Raw genomic sequence first — 14,806 nt, forward strand, 5'->3', positions numbered from 1 at the left:
GGTTCATAGGTGGCCCTGTCATTTGTAGAGTAGTTTTTGGTCAAACTTTATACGAAGATCAGTTATGATATACTTTGGACATTGTTGTGTTTCAGGGGCCTAAGTCAAGGCCAAGATCACCCTTGCTATATATAGAAAATCATCAATTGATTCAATTTAAGCATTTAGCAATTTTATTCTTTCATGGAATTTGGTCAAACTTTATGCAAAGGATACTTTGATGGGCCAGGGGTTCAAGGTCAAGGCCTTGGCAGTGTGGTATTTGTGTCTAACAGACATTTTCTAGTTCTTAGACCCAAAATCCTGAAAGAATAATAGGCTAAATGGTGACAGCTGTAAAACTATAGCTTAAGGTCTGCATTTTATCACATTTATTATTTTGTTTTTGTAGCAACACATTCCACGTGCTAAGGCCAGCCAAGGCTCCTGGGTTTGCTTATGCCTGGCTGGAGCTTCTCTCACACCGTGTGTTTATTGGGCGATTGCTGGCCCTCACACCCCAACAAAAGGTACAAGTCTTGATCTTGACAATTTACAAGGATATTGAGATATTTTGTATTTTAGAGTTGTTTCCCTTCCTCTCAAAACAAAACATTAATATTGATGGATAATGAAGTGGTCTTTGATTCTAGTACAGTACTATGTACTAACATTAAAATTGATGTAAGCCGTTATAAACTAAGTACAGATATATAACTATATGTTTAATTGAATGTATGGGAATGAGTTCTGATTGTATGGTGTTTATTCCATTGACAATGCAGGGCTGGGGAATGTATGCACAGTTGTTACTCGACTTGTTCAAGTTCTTGACCCCGTTCTTACGCAATGCTGAACTGACGAAGCCAACTCAACTCCTTTACAAGGTATGTAAGAGGATGTGGACTCAAACTTAGCTATTACAAAATAAATGCAATCTTGAGTGCTGTGATCACAATAGCATGAGCCCAATTTCGGGATATTGAATAGGCAGCCGAACCGATTTCTCAGTTAAAATATGATGTTGGCAGTGGAATTGTGAGGGCACATTGAAAAGAACTTCCTGGAATAACTATGATTTTCTGTTACAGGGATGACTACAACATTGTTTAGATATTATTTTCTTGTGTTGTTGATATGTTATTTAATTGTTCCTTAAGTTTACTCAGTAATTTAGTCATATACTTAATACATTGTTTACATTGTACATTGTTCTGTTGTGTTGTTTACTTGTTATGTTAAAGTGTTACTTTGTTGTTTATTTTGTGTACTGTTATTTACAGGGTACATTGCGAGTCCTGTTAGTGCTACTCCATGACTTTCCAGAGTTCTTATGCGACTACCATTATGCCTTCTGTGATGTCATACCACCCAACTGTATTCAGATGCGCAATCTCATTCTGAGTGCATTCCCACGCAATATGCGATTACCTGACCCATTCACACCCAATCTCAAGGTGGATATGTTGGCTGACATCGCACATCCTCCCCGAATACTTACCAACTTTGCCAAGATGATTGAGCCAGCGTCCTTTAAAAAGGTACTTAAGACTTGTGTATAATACATATACATCACAAAGCAATTAAGAAATTAGGTTTTCTTAAACTGAATGTTTCAATTCACAATCAGTGTTTTGGTATTTGATTTATTTAATTGCCGTAGTAGTGGAAGTATAAGAACGGTTATGTCTTTGAAATGGTTTTTCTTTCTGGTTGTTTCTATAGGTAATTTATGTATGAAAATATGACGGAATTAAGTACAGTAAGCAATAATTTAATAATCTGGATGTATTACGCATGCTTGTTAAGTCAGGCACCTGTGTGAATTTGTTTCCTAAATATCAATGGATCAAACCACAACTGTTTCATCGCGGTAACCAGTAATCAATTAATCTTTCTGTAGAAAATCTTTCTTCTTTTTTTTTTAATCTGACCCCAAAAAAGTACCTGCGCACTTTACCCGAGTGCGCACTATACCCGCAAATTTACGGTAATTTGGAATTTTTTGTGACATTAACAGGACTTGGACTCCTACCTTAAAACAAGGTCACCTGTTACCTTCCTGTCAGACCTCCGCAGTAATTTACAGGTAAGTTAAACTGATCGTGTAATTAGAAACTGTGCAAATGTAGTCTACAAAATGATCAAATGTCTGGTCAATTTATTTATTTTTCGGGTTTCTCAGAGTTTTTAAATTTTGTAACGCCAGAAGTGGAATACGAGGAAACCTGGAATTTCATCATAATCTTGACACCTACAAATTGAATTAGAAATCCTCAGGATAGGGACTTTGATATAGATGTACTCACGGACCCATAGTAATGATTATTTTGTGTAGTAGCTCATCTTAAGCTTCCTTGTGATATACATGATTTTGTTCTGTACAGAGAAACATACATCACTGATTCCTATTTTTCTGACAGCTGAATGAACCAGGGATGCGGTACAACATCCCACTTATGAATGCACTGGTACTGTATGTGGGGACCCAGTCTATCCAACATATCCATAGCAAGGGTCTCACTCCAAGTATGTCCACAATTGCACACTCTGCTCACATGGACATCTTCCAGAACCTGGGTGTTGATCTTGACACAGAGGGTGAGTCCTTTCTATCACAGCGTTATCCTATCTGTCTACATTGTACAGTAAAACATGTGTAAACTGAAAATTATAGAACCAGGATTCCTTTCTGTCTAGACACAAGTTTTGGAAGTTCACTTTAAATATATTAGACTAGCATTTAGTTTTTATATTAGATCAATATAACCTACATCTCTTTTGAGAATGTTATAAGGTGTTGTGATCGTTCATCATCAGTTTTCTGTGTTAATTTGTGACAGTGTGGTCTTTTTTTCAATTTGTAGAAGAGTATGTTTTTCTACAAGTTAAGTTGTGGTCTTGTGTGGCTTTGTTTGATTCCATTTGTATTATTGTATAATTTTCTGTTAATCGTTTTGTATAACAGCAAAAATTTCAGTAAGTTGATAGTGTTATATTTTTTCTGTTGGTCAAACAGATTAGGCAGTCAATTTATATTAGTTAAATTATCTATTGTTGAAGTATTATAGTTTATTTTTCTGTAAATCAATTTGTATAAAAGTTTTGTTTTTGTTTTGAGTCTATCTGCATCATAGAATAATTTTGTAAGTCACTTTTCATTATGGTACTCTGATATGTTTATCATATTTAACTTCAGGTCGGTACCTTTTCCTGACGTCCATCTCTAACCAGCTGCGATATCCCAACAGCCATACTTACTACTTCAGCTGTACATTACTCTACCTGTTTGCCGAGGCCAACACAGAGGCCATACAGGAACAGATCACAAGGTAGTTAAACCGAGTCAGCCTTAATCAAAATCGTCTTCCAGAATTTCAAATTATGAAACTTTTGTATATCACCACAGTTCCTAGATAAAATTGTTAAGCTTTCATATGGAAAGATTCTTCCTTAGAATGTCTAAAAATTTGGCGATACATTTTTTTGCAGGGTGCTACTTGAGCGATTGATCGTTAACAGGCCTCATCCATGGGGGTTACTCATCACATTCATTGAGCTCATCAAAAATCCACAGTTCAAATTCTGGAATCATGAGTTTGTGCATTGTGCTCCAGAGATTGAAAAGTAAGTAATAGAAATATCACATGCCAGACGGTGAAATCTGATTTCTTGTTTTATAATACATTATCTGTATTTTTGATGGAATATAATTGTCAAGATATAATATCATTTGTTTTGTATTTATTTTCATGTCTTCTCATTTTTGTTGCAGGTTATTTGAGTCGGTCGCCCGGTCATGTATGCAGCCTAAAACTGGACAGACTTTGAGAGAGACCGAAACAAACGAAATTCACTGATCTCCATGGTGTTGAAGGAACAATACATTTTTTCCAGCCAATAGTTTATTTTTGAAACAAGACAGCTTATCATTATTAAATCAGATCATGTGATTTTGTTACAAGAATATTCAAGAGGAAATCTTCAAAATAATGTGTGAAAATTACATGACGATTTTTGCCAAGGCAAATTACAATGTGTTCGTATGGCCGAGACAGACATTTGTATGGTGATGTTTCAGTGGAAACAAGGTGCAACACTGAATGACCATTGTTATAAATAATGTGTGTAGATTTTGTGAGTTATGTATAGATGGCAAAGTTCTAAGAAGACTGTTTGTTTTCATTCCTGTGAATCAGGAACTTGGAATTATTGTCTCCTGGAATAAAACTTTATTGCTTGCATACAGGTGGTTGTTTTATATATGGCCCACCATCACTCCCACTAACAGTATTACTTTTGAGGACTCCAACACACTAAATTTAGATGTTATGGTCAGACCACTTTTACCCCATCTCTCAAACCCTTTATTTTTGTACTGAAAAGCAAATTGACTCGAAACACTGCTAAATTTTTGGGAGTATTTTGAACTTAAGACAACAATAAGATTTTATTTAGCAGTTCTGTGTGTGATCTGCAATCTTAAATCAGATAATTAGGGAAAAAGATCAGACCAATCAAGAGCACATGATTGCTAAGTTTTGAGATAGGGACTTTTTGTAGAAGTTGGTTGCTACCTGACTAAACACCATATGGAAGAGCCATCAGAAGCCATCCAGATCAATTAGGTTAATGGGCACAACCATGTAAGTACCCACTGGTATGTCTTGTAGGCCCAGCTTCCTGAGAAACACAAACTCGCAATAAAGAGCATCAAACCATATATTGCAAACTTCACTGGAGGTTATTGGCACAGTGGTCAACCATTTAAGCTCTCTCGGTCACCCCAGATCACATGATGTAGTGATTGTATTGAAATGTTTTAGGCAAGTCTGGCCACCTGTCTAAGAAATATACCATCGACTAGAAACAGCAGTTTAATGTGATTTAATGCATAGAGAATAGTAAAGGTCATGCTTTTGTACACAAATATAAATATAGAACACTTTAAATTGCAAGTAATATTTAATCACATGAGATTGTCAAACTTAGTAATGACAATTGATGATAATGTACTTGATATTCAAGATACGTGTTCAGTGTGTTAAAATATGTAAATACATGGATAATCATGCTAGAGAAATAAAATGTCGGAAGAATGCCCGAGACACAAAAAAAGTTATATTTTTAATTTCTTGCTCAACAACAGGGATGTTCAGTGTACTAGTAGACTTCAAAATGGACCTCTATATCCAAAAGCTGAATGACTTGTTTCAAATAAAGGAAAAAGGATTTATAACTGAAAACTTTCTGACCAGCAAAACCGTTCACAAATGACTTTAGTCCACTACTTGGAATAAACAAGGTCCATTTTAGAAGAGAATTGCATTTTTGTGAGGAACAAAACTTAATAACATTGACAACTTTTACTTGTCTCAATGATCTCATCAAATACATTGTAATGGAGCAACACACAGGATTCACTGAAGAGATGGCAAGATATACCACACAAGGCTTACAAGTTGGATAAACCCTCTTGCTGATAGTTATACACAGCACAGGGACAAAATCCTTCATCCAGACCGAAGAAATAATTGAAATAGATAAGTCCAATGACATCAAGTTTTTAAGAAAATGTATTTTAGTGGTATGATTCCAGCGATACTTTAATCACAAATTTCCATCTTTTAGAATGTTTGATAGAAGAATGGCATAATTTTACAATAAAAAAGTAGTCAAAAGTTAAAAAGAATTTATACAATAATTGAGTATGTACAGTGTACTATTGTAAATAAATAAAAAAAAAATAAGATAAAATATTCAAGCTATTTATAATAAATACAATAATATATAACTCTGTTATTTGATTAGAATTGGGAAAATCAGCAAAATCCAACTCTGGAACAAAACTTTGTATTTTCTGATTTCAATCATAAGAGTGTGTTCATAGTTGATATACTGTGCATCTAGAAAGTAATGATATCAATATATCTATACATTATTATAGCCACTTTGTCTACTTAACATCAATAGTTCATTATGGCCTTCATTACAAAGCAGAATATTTTAGATCACAGTCAATATCATTAATAACAATAAGACTCTTATTCCTCACAGGTAATGCCCTTAGGTTGACCCACATCACCCAGTTGTGTACAGTTGTATTCATGTCTTGGTGATAGTAAAGTGGCTCATAGACTGTTTGTTATGTCTTCGTTTGAGGACACAACTATGTCAGCACAGCTCCCTGAGAAACTGTCTTGTGTTGGGTAGACAGACTGAGCATCATGTAGAATTGTCCTTTATCTCTTTTAAAAGTTTTGACGCGGAACCTTAATGTGCCCTGTTCTGATGAATTGTTCGATGGTACAATACACATTTTAAAATTCATTTAGAATAGTTTGAGAACTGAATGCTGCTACATGTATACTACTGAGTTACAAAGAAGCAAGGGTCCCCAGGTCTTGTCAAAGTAGATACCCGTTTATGTCAGAGCTTTTCTGTACCTACAGGTATACCTCAAGTGCATTCAGCTAGCACCACAATATCACAGGGCTCCAACTAGTTTCAAAATTAGGATACCATATGCTTTAAGAAAGCGTAACAAATTTCAAATTCTGAATATCATTGTAATGGACCAAATCCTACTCGTTAAATTTTAGTGCTGTAAATGCATTGTGGATATTATTTACAAGAACACAAGGGAGATAATTGTGTGAGGTTCTTGTTCTGAAATTATGTTAAATCATGTTGCAAACATGAACTGACTAGATAAATATTTCTAAAAAATGAATGTCGTCATCAGTATAGTCAAAGTTTGCTCTGAGTTGTAGTTATTTCTGCAACATTAACAGTAGTTAGGTGACATTTCACATCGTTATTCTGGTCTTTCCCACCTATCTATAATATATAGTTATACTGTAGATCATATATCACATGTACACTTCAATTTTAGATAAATGATTCTGTAACTATTAACAAAAAATTAATTTTCATTTCATTGAACATATATGGCTGACTTGGGGATGTTCATCTATAATACAAATTTAAATAAAATGTTATATCACAGGCAGGTAGGTCAGAATTACAGTTTACAGTCGTAGGGTGTCCATACCGTTGTAAAATCTTCATTTAACAGGTACTGACTGACTCATGAACATGCAGAAAATGATTGACCCCAGAACACACAGGAACTGGTTGACCCCAGAATATATACAGGGTCCGGCTGCTCTTAGCTTACAATAGAACTAGATGAACCCACAATACACAGAAGCCGCCTATTCCTAGAACATAATAGCACTGGTTGATCCTAGAACGAACAGGAACAAACAGACTCCTGAACACACAGGACTTGATGACCCATGTATACCCCTAGGAACTTGTTAATCCATATACAATGTTCAAGGTGACGCCAACACTAATAATGCACCAACTGGCCCTGGTATACAAATGTGCATATGGATCACACTGTAAACATTAACTATCAATCCACTGCTGGCCCCTCAGGAACCGACATCTCTAGTAGACCCTCCTCTACTTTGGTAGATGGTTACAGATGCTATGTGTTGGTTATGCATCACCTGTAACAGATAAATGATTTGTGCTATTTAATTTATAATGTCTGATTTGTGTTAGGGCTATCACTATTTAACATATTTCAATTAGCAATATCCAATTATTTTGTATTCCAAAAGTGTTATCTGCAGTTTCATTAAACTTTGACCTTTTGTGTCAGAGAGATTGAATTGTGTGATGTAACAGTATTATTGAAAGTGATGAATAGGATAGATATGGAGATTTCACAGCTGTAAAACTTTTAAACCCTAACAACATTTTAATAAGTATGATATGGTCTCTTCAGAAGTATATGGTAACTCATTTCTGCATCAGAACAAACTTCTACCTCATATATCATATCCTGTACCCCAAAACAGAAGGTCGAGCCAAAAGGGTTGCTAGTGTTGGTGGAAGATGATCGATTAAGGATCACTGGGCGTTGCTCAGGTCTCACTAGGTAGTCCTGGACTGTATCCCACTACAAATAACAATGGCATAAGAGAATTGCCGTACAGACATAAAGGTGACAATTGCTGCATAAACATCAAGGCTTTGAGGATAGTTTGGCCAACAACATAATGCTAGATTTGGGAAATTATTATAATCAAAGTACTGACATCACTGAAAGGCTACGCCTTTTCAAACCATCACATTGTTTTGCAGATAATCAATACCCTACAGTAATATAACCTGCTATTTCCTATGAATATCAAATTACATGTATAAGTTCGATTTGGTAGTTTTTGTTATAAACTGAACTATAACATACAGATTGCCCTTGTAAGATAAAATGAGAATTTGGCAGTAACCTGGAATTAAAGCTACATTTAACAGTTGGGCATCTTTCTATCCTTAATGGACAAAATTGACCAATAATATTGTAGAATAGTTAGATTGAATGTGGTTTTCTCCTTGGGTTAAACCAATAGGTGTGTACAGGGGGCTCACATAGATATACCCCCACCCTCATATCATTTTCTTATCACATAGATATACCCCCACCCTCATATCATTTTCTTATCACATAGATATACCCCCACCCTTATATCATTTTCTTATCTAAATCTTTTGAGGGGTTTATTAGTCTCATACAAAATGTTTTTATTTCATAAGTGGTCAACAGTGACCTTTGACCTTCAATCTTTACTGATGATCACCAAAATAGTGTGATGATATGATGTGAATACGAAGTTGAACTATTCATGAGATATCTTGTACACAAGTTATTTTTTAAGAAATGGTCAAGGGTGACCTTTTCTCTTGACCAATGAGTTCCAAAACCTAATTAGGTGTACTCTATGACGAGGTTAATGGTTAATGCTATGGTGAGAAAATGAACAAAATATGGGTTCATGAGATTTCTTGTATACAAATTTATCAAAATAAGCTAAAATTGAGCTGATCCCTCCTGAAAAGTCCTATAATTCCACCTTTGAGTAGGCTGTGATGACCACCTCCTCTTCTGAACTGTCATCCGTCTGCACCAGTTTGGGTTTTACCATCTCCACAGCAACTGGGATCTTAAACTCACATCGGTAATACCTGAAACCAATGTAATGAGATGTATTAGTGGTCATTCCAGGAAAACTTTATTGAATTTTATCTTCAAATAGCACTTTTCTCATTCCCAATAAAAATTAAACCAAATGGACATTCTTGCCTCCTTTCCTTTTTCAGCTTGACTGGCCCTTTTTCCCCCTTTGTGGTCAAACTTTCTTGAATATCTGGTTGAAGTACTTGCTGTTACACACATAATGAAAATATTCCATCCTTCGCCTTCAGTTCAATTGTTCCTTACATTTGCTGGTAACTGTCCCATTACAACATAACTAATACAGTAACCATGAGACTACGGCAGCATCAGGTCCTGTGGTTTTGTGACATCAAAACTCTCTTGGCAATCATTGATAATCTATGTTTTGATTCCTGACTGGGTATACCATCATACACTCTGGTGTGATGAGATTTTTTGTTCAATATAACAAGATGCCTCATTAATATTACCCAAAATGTTGTTGGACATGTAGGTATGAATAATAAAGTAAATCTTCATGAAACTCACTTGAGACCAGCCAGGTCACTTGCAAATATATTCATCATCATTAACATATTGTTTATTGTTTAAATAATTTGAAAAAAAAACAGAACTTACATGTTAAAATTGTAATGGCCAGGGAAGTTTGTATGAAGGATAAATTTCTTCACTGTATGAGTGGTGGCATCAAATAGGATGTCCTAAAAATAGCAAATAAACATTATGTTCTTAAAATTAAAGAAATAAATCAACAGTTAAATACACTATATATGACAATTTTTCTGCAGAATGAAGGATATGTTCTGTAATAAGAAGAAATATAACCTACCACACCCATAGTGAAGTAATTGAAGAAATAGTCTGAGCAGCGAGATCGTAGTCTTCTGTGAGCATCTGGGGAGTGTATCTTCATCTTATCCTCAGCCTTGTAAAACACCTTACCAGGACATCCAAGGGACCCAATAACATCCTGTCAACCAGAAATTAATTCTAAACCAATTGTAGAAAGAGGTATGAGAGAAATGGACAATCATCTACACAGAAAGATCATTGTACTAAAAAGACTTGTAATCTTACACAAAGTGTAAAGTAGTAAAATTGGTTACATAATTATCTTTCCTGCATGTTCTCTCTCCTAAATTGGTTACATAATTATCTTTCCTGCATGTTCTCTCTCCTAAATTGGTTACATAATTATCTTTCCTGCATGTTTTCTCTCCTAAATTGGTTACATAATTATCTTTCCTGCATGTTATCTCTCCTAAATTGGTTACATAATTATCTTTCCTGCATGTTCTCTCTCCTAAATTGGTTACATAATTATGCTTTCCTGCATGTTCTCTCTCCTAAATTGGTTACATAATTATCTTTCCTGCATGTTCTCTCTCCTAAATTGGTTACATAATTATCTTTCCTGCATGTTTTCTCTCCTAAATTGGTTACATAATTATCTTTCCTGCATGTTCTCTCTCCTAAATTGGTAACTAATTATGCTTTCCTGCATGTTCTCTCTCCTAAATTGGTTACATAATTATCTTTCCTGCATGTTTTCTCTCCTAATTTGGTTACATAATTATGCTTTCCTGCATGTTTTCTCTCCTAATTTGGTTACATAATTATGCTTTCCTGCATGTTCTCTCTCCTAATTTGGTTACATAATTATGCTTTCCTGCATGTTTTCTCTCCTAATTTGGTTACATAATTATGCTTTCCTGCATGTTCTCTCTCCTAATTTGGTTACATAATTATGCTTTCCTGCATGTTCTCTCTCCTAATTTGGTTACATAATTATGCTTTCCTGCATGTTCTCTCTCCTAAATTGGTTACATAATTATGCTTTCCTGCATGTTCTCTCTCCTAATTTGGTTACATAATTATGCTTTCCTGCATGTTTTCTCTCCTAATTTGGTTACATAATTATGCTTTCCTGCATGTTTTCTCTAAAATTTGGTTACATAATTATGCTTTCCTGCATGTTTTCTCTCCTAATTTGGTTACATAATTATGCTTTCCTGCATGTTCTCTCTCCTAATTTGGTTACATAATTATGCTTTCCTGCATGTTCTCTCTCCTAAATTGGTTACATAATTATGCTTTCCTGCATGTTCTCTCTCCTAAATTGGTTACATAATTATGCTTTCCTGCATGTTCTCTCTCCTAATTTGGTTACATAATTATGCTTTCCTGCATGTTCTCTCTCCTAAATTGGTTACATAATTATGCTTTCCTGCATGTTCTCTCTCCTAAATTGGTTACATAATTATGCTTTCCTGCATGTTCTCTCTCCTAAATTGGTTACATAATTATGCTTTCCTGCATGTTCTCTCTCCTAAATTGGTTACATAATTATGCTTTCCTGCATGTTCTCTCTCCTAATTTGGTTACATAATTATCTTTCCTGCATGTTCTCTCTCCTAAATTGGTTACATAATTATGCTTTCCTGCATGTTCTCTCTCCTAAATTGGTTACATAATTATGCTTTCCTGCATGTTTTCTCTCCTAATTTGGTTACATAATTATCTTTCCTGCATGTTTTCTCTCCTAAATTGGTTACATAATTATGCTTTCCTGCATGTTTTCTCTCCTAAATTGGTTACATAATTATGCTTTCCTGCATGTTTTCTCTCCTAAATTGGTTACATAATTATCTTTCCTGCATGTTCTCTCTCCTAATTTGGTTACATAATTATGCTTTCCTGCATGTTCTCTCTCCTAAATTGGTTACATAATTATCTTTCCTGCATGTTCTCTCTCCTAATTTGGTTACATAATTATGCTTTCCTGCATGTTTTCTCTCCTAAATTTGTTGCATGCAGCATTGTCAAATACATCATCACTGACCCTTCTACATGGTACAAAGAACCACAAACATGCAAGGATTTATTGAATGAAATTCCATCCTTTATGCACATTTATACAACAAGTACTTCCACAGTATCAAGTAGTAACAAAAGCTAATACAAGTAATGCTTTTAAGCTATGTGGGACAGAGATAATGAATGTCAAGGGCCATAACTCCAGAAAAAAATAGTTTCACAACATTTTTTTTCTTTCTTGCAAATGATTTAAGGGTGTAAATTTACAACAAACCTCAAACGTGTTGGGCTTAAAATGTTATATGGCTGCAAACAGATGGATGGAAGGATAGGTCAATGGATCTTTCCTTTACCAGATGCAACAATAGTGATGTGTGTTAAGTGAATCAGAAATGATATTTTGTACCTGACAGGAGTCTCCAAATGAGACTATCCGTTCTAATGATTTCTTCCTTGGATCGATAACCTTCCCTGGTCCATTACCTGAATGAAAAAAAAAAAAAAAAATATTGATAAATAAACTCTAGATAGCATGTCCACAGTACTGACAACACTATTTCAAGCTTCCTCTGTTACTCAATCCAGTACTTACCTTCTGTGAGCAGTAAAAATTTAAGTCCCTTGGATACACCATGGTCTCGGAGAACTTCTACACATTCCACAAAGCAGTTGCCTTGGAAACAAATTATTGGTAGGGGAGGAGCTCTGTAATAGATATGGAAAACATTACCTGCCAAAATCCAGAATGGTAATTTGTTAGCTATCTTTGTTCTTCAATCTATCTCAAAATGAAATGTGTAAAGCTAGGAACCTATCATAAGAAATATACATATATAATTAGGTAGGAACTGTAAAGTCTGATGAATTGGCAGCAGTTGTCAAAAGTGACCTTTGACCCTTTAATTTTGACTGATGATATGGTGTTGAACTTGATGTTCTGACTATATGGGGTATATATGAACCTACTATGTATATGACAAGAAGGACAGACAGACATGTGTAACATTATACATGCTTCCCCCACCTCCACCCCACACTCTGAAAGGTTGAGGGCATAAAAGCAAGCAGCCCATGGACCTTAATGACCATCAGACTAGAAAGACTTACTATATACTTAATGACCATCAGACTAGAAAGACTTACTATGTACTTAATGACCATCAGACTAGAAAGACTTACTATGTACTTAATGACCATCAGACTAGAAAGACTTACTATATACTTAATGACAGTCAGACTAGAAAGACTTACTATATACTTAATGACAGTCAGACTAGAAAGACTTACTATATACTTAATGACAGTCAGACTAGAAAGACCTACTATATACTTAATGACCGTCAGACTAGAAAGACCTACTATATACTTAATGACAGTCAGACTAGAAAGACTTACTATATACTTAATGACCGTCAGACTAGAAAGACCTACTATGTACTTAATGATAGTCAGACTAGAAAGACTTACTATATACTTAATGACCGTCAGACTAGAAAGGCCTACTATATACTTAATGACCGTCAGACTAGAAAGACTTACTACTATATACTTAATGACCGTCAGACTAGAAAGACCTACTATATACTTAATGACCGTCAGACTAGAAAGACTTACTACTATATACTTAATGACCATCAGACTAGAAAGACTTACTATATACTTAATGACCATCAGACTAGAAAGACTTACTATATGTAACAGTAGCAGTAGTAGCAATAGTGGGAACAAGTACTAAATGATCAAAAGCTTGTCTCCGGTGACCTAGAAATTAAAAGGTAACCATTTCTGACCGTGAAAAATGGCCAGTGGTTATCTTAATTTCCCATCAGATTCAAAATGAAACATTCATAAAAATGACCATAAACAACCTAGATATGAAATTTGTGTTAAACTAAGTACTTCTTGAGAGAGAGCTACAAACAGAACTGTTTAAGGCTGGATGGGCTGGAGTTCCTAATGGGGCATATTTTTCCAACACCGGGAGGTAGTAACCTGATATAGATTACACACATCTACAATGTATAAGGTTTACAGCAATTAAGTATCGTTGAAATCAATTCAGTAGTTTCAGAGGAGTAGTATTACATCATTGGTCAACAGAGGGACAGACGGACAGCCTTATTCTAGTATACCCCAACTCCCCGATTTCCTTTTGAAAGGGTATAACAATTTACTGCCTAATAAATAAAATGTACTTACTTGGTGTCTAGGAGACTGTTTCCTGTGTATACACACATCCTAGACACAACAGGCGAAGACCCGTTAGGGAACTGGAGAGAGCCTAAACCATGGGCATACTTTGGCTGAAGACAGATTGAACAAGGTGTCAGACAGATGTAATGAAAACTATCAAGTGTTATTTTGGTGGTCAATGTAAACACCATAGTTTCTGGTAACCAACATAAGCTTCTGGTCACCATTATCTGCTAGAAATATGTGTACAATGTACAATGTCTTTGTCAATTTGATCAACACTGCTAAACCTCTAAAAAATTACATATACAGTAACCAAGCTTCAACTATATGTTTTTCAGAGATACTCATTTATACCAATTTTTTAACGCTTGTAAAATTTTTTATGTGTTAGAATTATCATTTAGAAAATCTTTGTTATAGTTACTTCACTTTCTTTGCATATTAAAACAATATCAGGTTTGTAATATTACCTCAAACTTAGATTCAATAGGAAAATCAAAGGACAGTCCCCTAAAGTTCAAAACAAACAGCTGTTTGTCAGAGTTGTAAACTGCAAAGAGTAAAATAAAGTTAAAAAATACAGCCAATCAGAGTAGTTATGTTGGGAGTTCCCTGATCACATCCATTGTATTATTGACTTTTTATAACATAAATCCATTTTAACCGTTTTGTTTCTTATATGGTAAAATGACATTTACAGATACACTTCTATTTACATGTTTCCTACATATTGTACTGAAGTAAATGTCAGAGAAGGATAAAAGTCGTATTTCTGTAAATCAT

The 14,806-nt window shown here is 34.8% G+C and overlaps 2 protein-coding genes across 4 annotated transcripts in view; one reads left to right on the top strand and one right to left on the bottom strand.

The window, feature by feature from the left end:
- Nucleotides 1-4,223, top strand: part of LOC132553962 (CCR4-NOT transcription complex subunit 1-like) — a 32,006-nt gene extending 27,783 nt beyond the window's left edge. For all 3 annotated transcript variants that reach the window (XM_060218259.1, XM_060218260.1, XM_060218261.1), the window contains exons 42-49: nucleotides 392-509; nucleotides 765-866; nucleotides 1,263-1,520; nucleotides 2,000-2,068; nucleotides 2,403-2,580; nucleotides 3,179-3,311; nucleotides 3,472-3,606; nucleotides 3,755-4,223. In XM_060218259.1, coding sequence (XP_060074242.1) covers nucleotides 392-509; nucleotides 765-866; nucleotides 1,263-1,520; nucleotides 2,000-2,068; nucleotides 2,403-2,580; nucleotides 3,179-3,311; nucleotides 3,472-3,606; nucleotides 3,755-3,839 — 1,078 coding nt within the window. In that variant the 3' untranslated portion in view covers nucleotides 3,840-4,223. The remainder of the gene's footprint in view (nucleotides 1-391; nucleotides 510-764; nucleotides 867-1,262; nucleotides 1,521-1,999; nucleotides 2,069-2,402; nucleotides 2,581-3,178; nucleotides 3,312-3,471; nucleotides 3,607-3,754) is intronic.
- A 679-nt stretch (nucleotides 4,224-4,902) lies between these two features.
- The window catches only part of LOC132553921 (phagosome assembly factor 1-like), a 29,171-nt gene continuing 19,267 nt past the window's right edge, over nucleotides 4,903-14,806 (bottom strand). Inside the window, exons 6-14 of the mRNA XM_060218211.1 lie at nucleotides 14,494-14,573; nucleotides 14,027-14,130; nucleotides 12,420-12,532; nucleotides 12,234-12,310; nucleotides 9,840-9,980; nucleotides 9,629-9,711; nucleotides 8,907-9,018; nucleotides 7,823-7,954; nucleotides 4,903-7,499 (exon numbers count right to left, since the gene is read on the bottom strand). Of these exons, the coding sequence (XP_060074194.1) occupies nucleotides 7,422-7,499; nucleotides 7,823-7,954; nucleotides 8,907-9,018; nucleotides 9,629-9,711; nucleotides 9,840-9,980; nucleotides 12,234-12,310; nucleotides 12,420-12,532; nucleotides 14,027-14,130; nucleotides 14,494-14,573 (920 nt within the window). The 3' untranslated portion in view covers nucleotides 4,903-7,421. The remainder of the gene's footprint in view (nucleotides 7,500-7,822; nucleotides 7,955-8,906; nucleotides 9,019-9,628; nucleotides 9,712-9,839; nucleotides 9,981-12,233; nucleotides 12,311-12,419; nucleotides 12,533-14,026; nucleotides 14,131-14,493; nucleotides 14,574-14,806) is intronic.

The sequence above is a fragment of the Ylistrum balloti genome, unplaced genomic scaffold (assembly GCF_031769215.1).
Source record: "Ylistrum balloti isolate Yb309-2 unplaced genomic scaffold, AGI_CSIRO_Ybal_v1 Utg370368, whole genome shotgun sequence".
Classification (NCBI taxonomy): domain Eukaryota; kingdom Metazoa; phylum Mollusca; class Bivalvia; order Pectinida; family Pectinidae; genus Ylistrum; species Ylistrum balloti.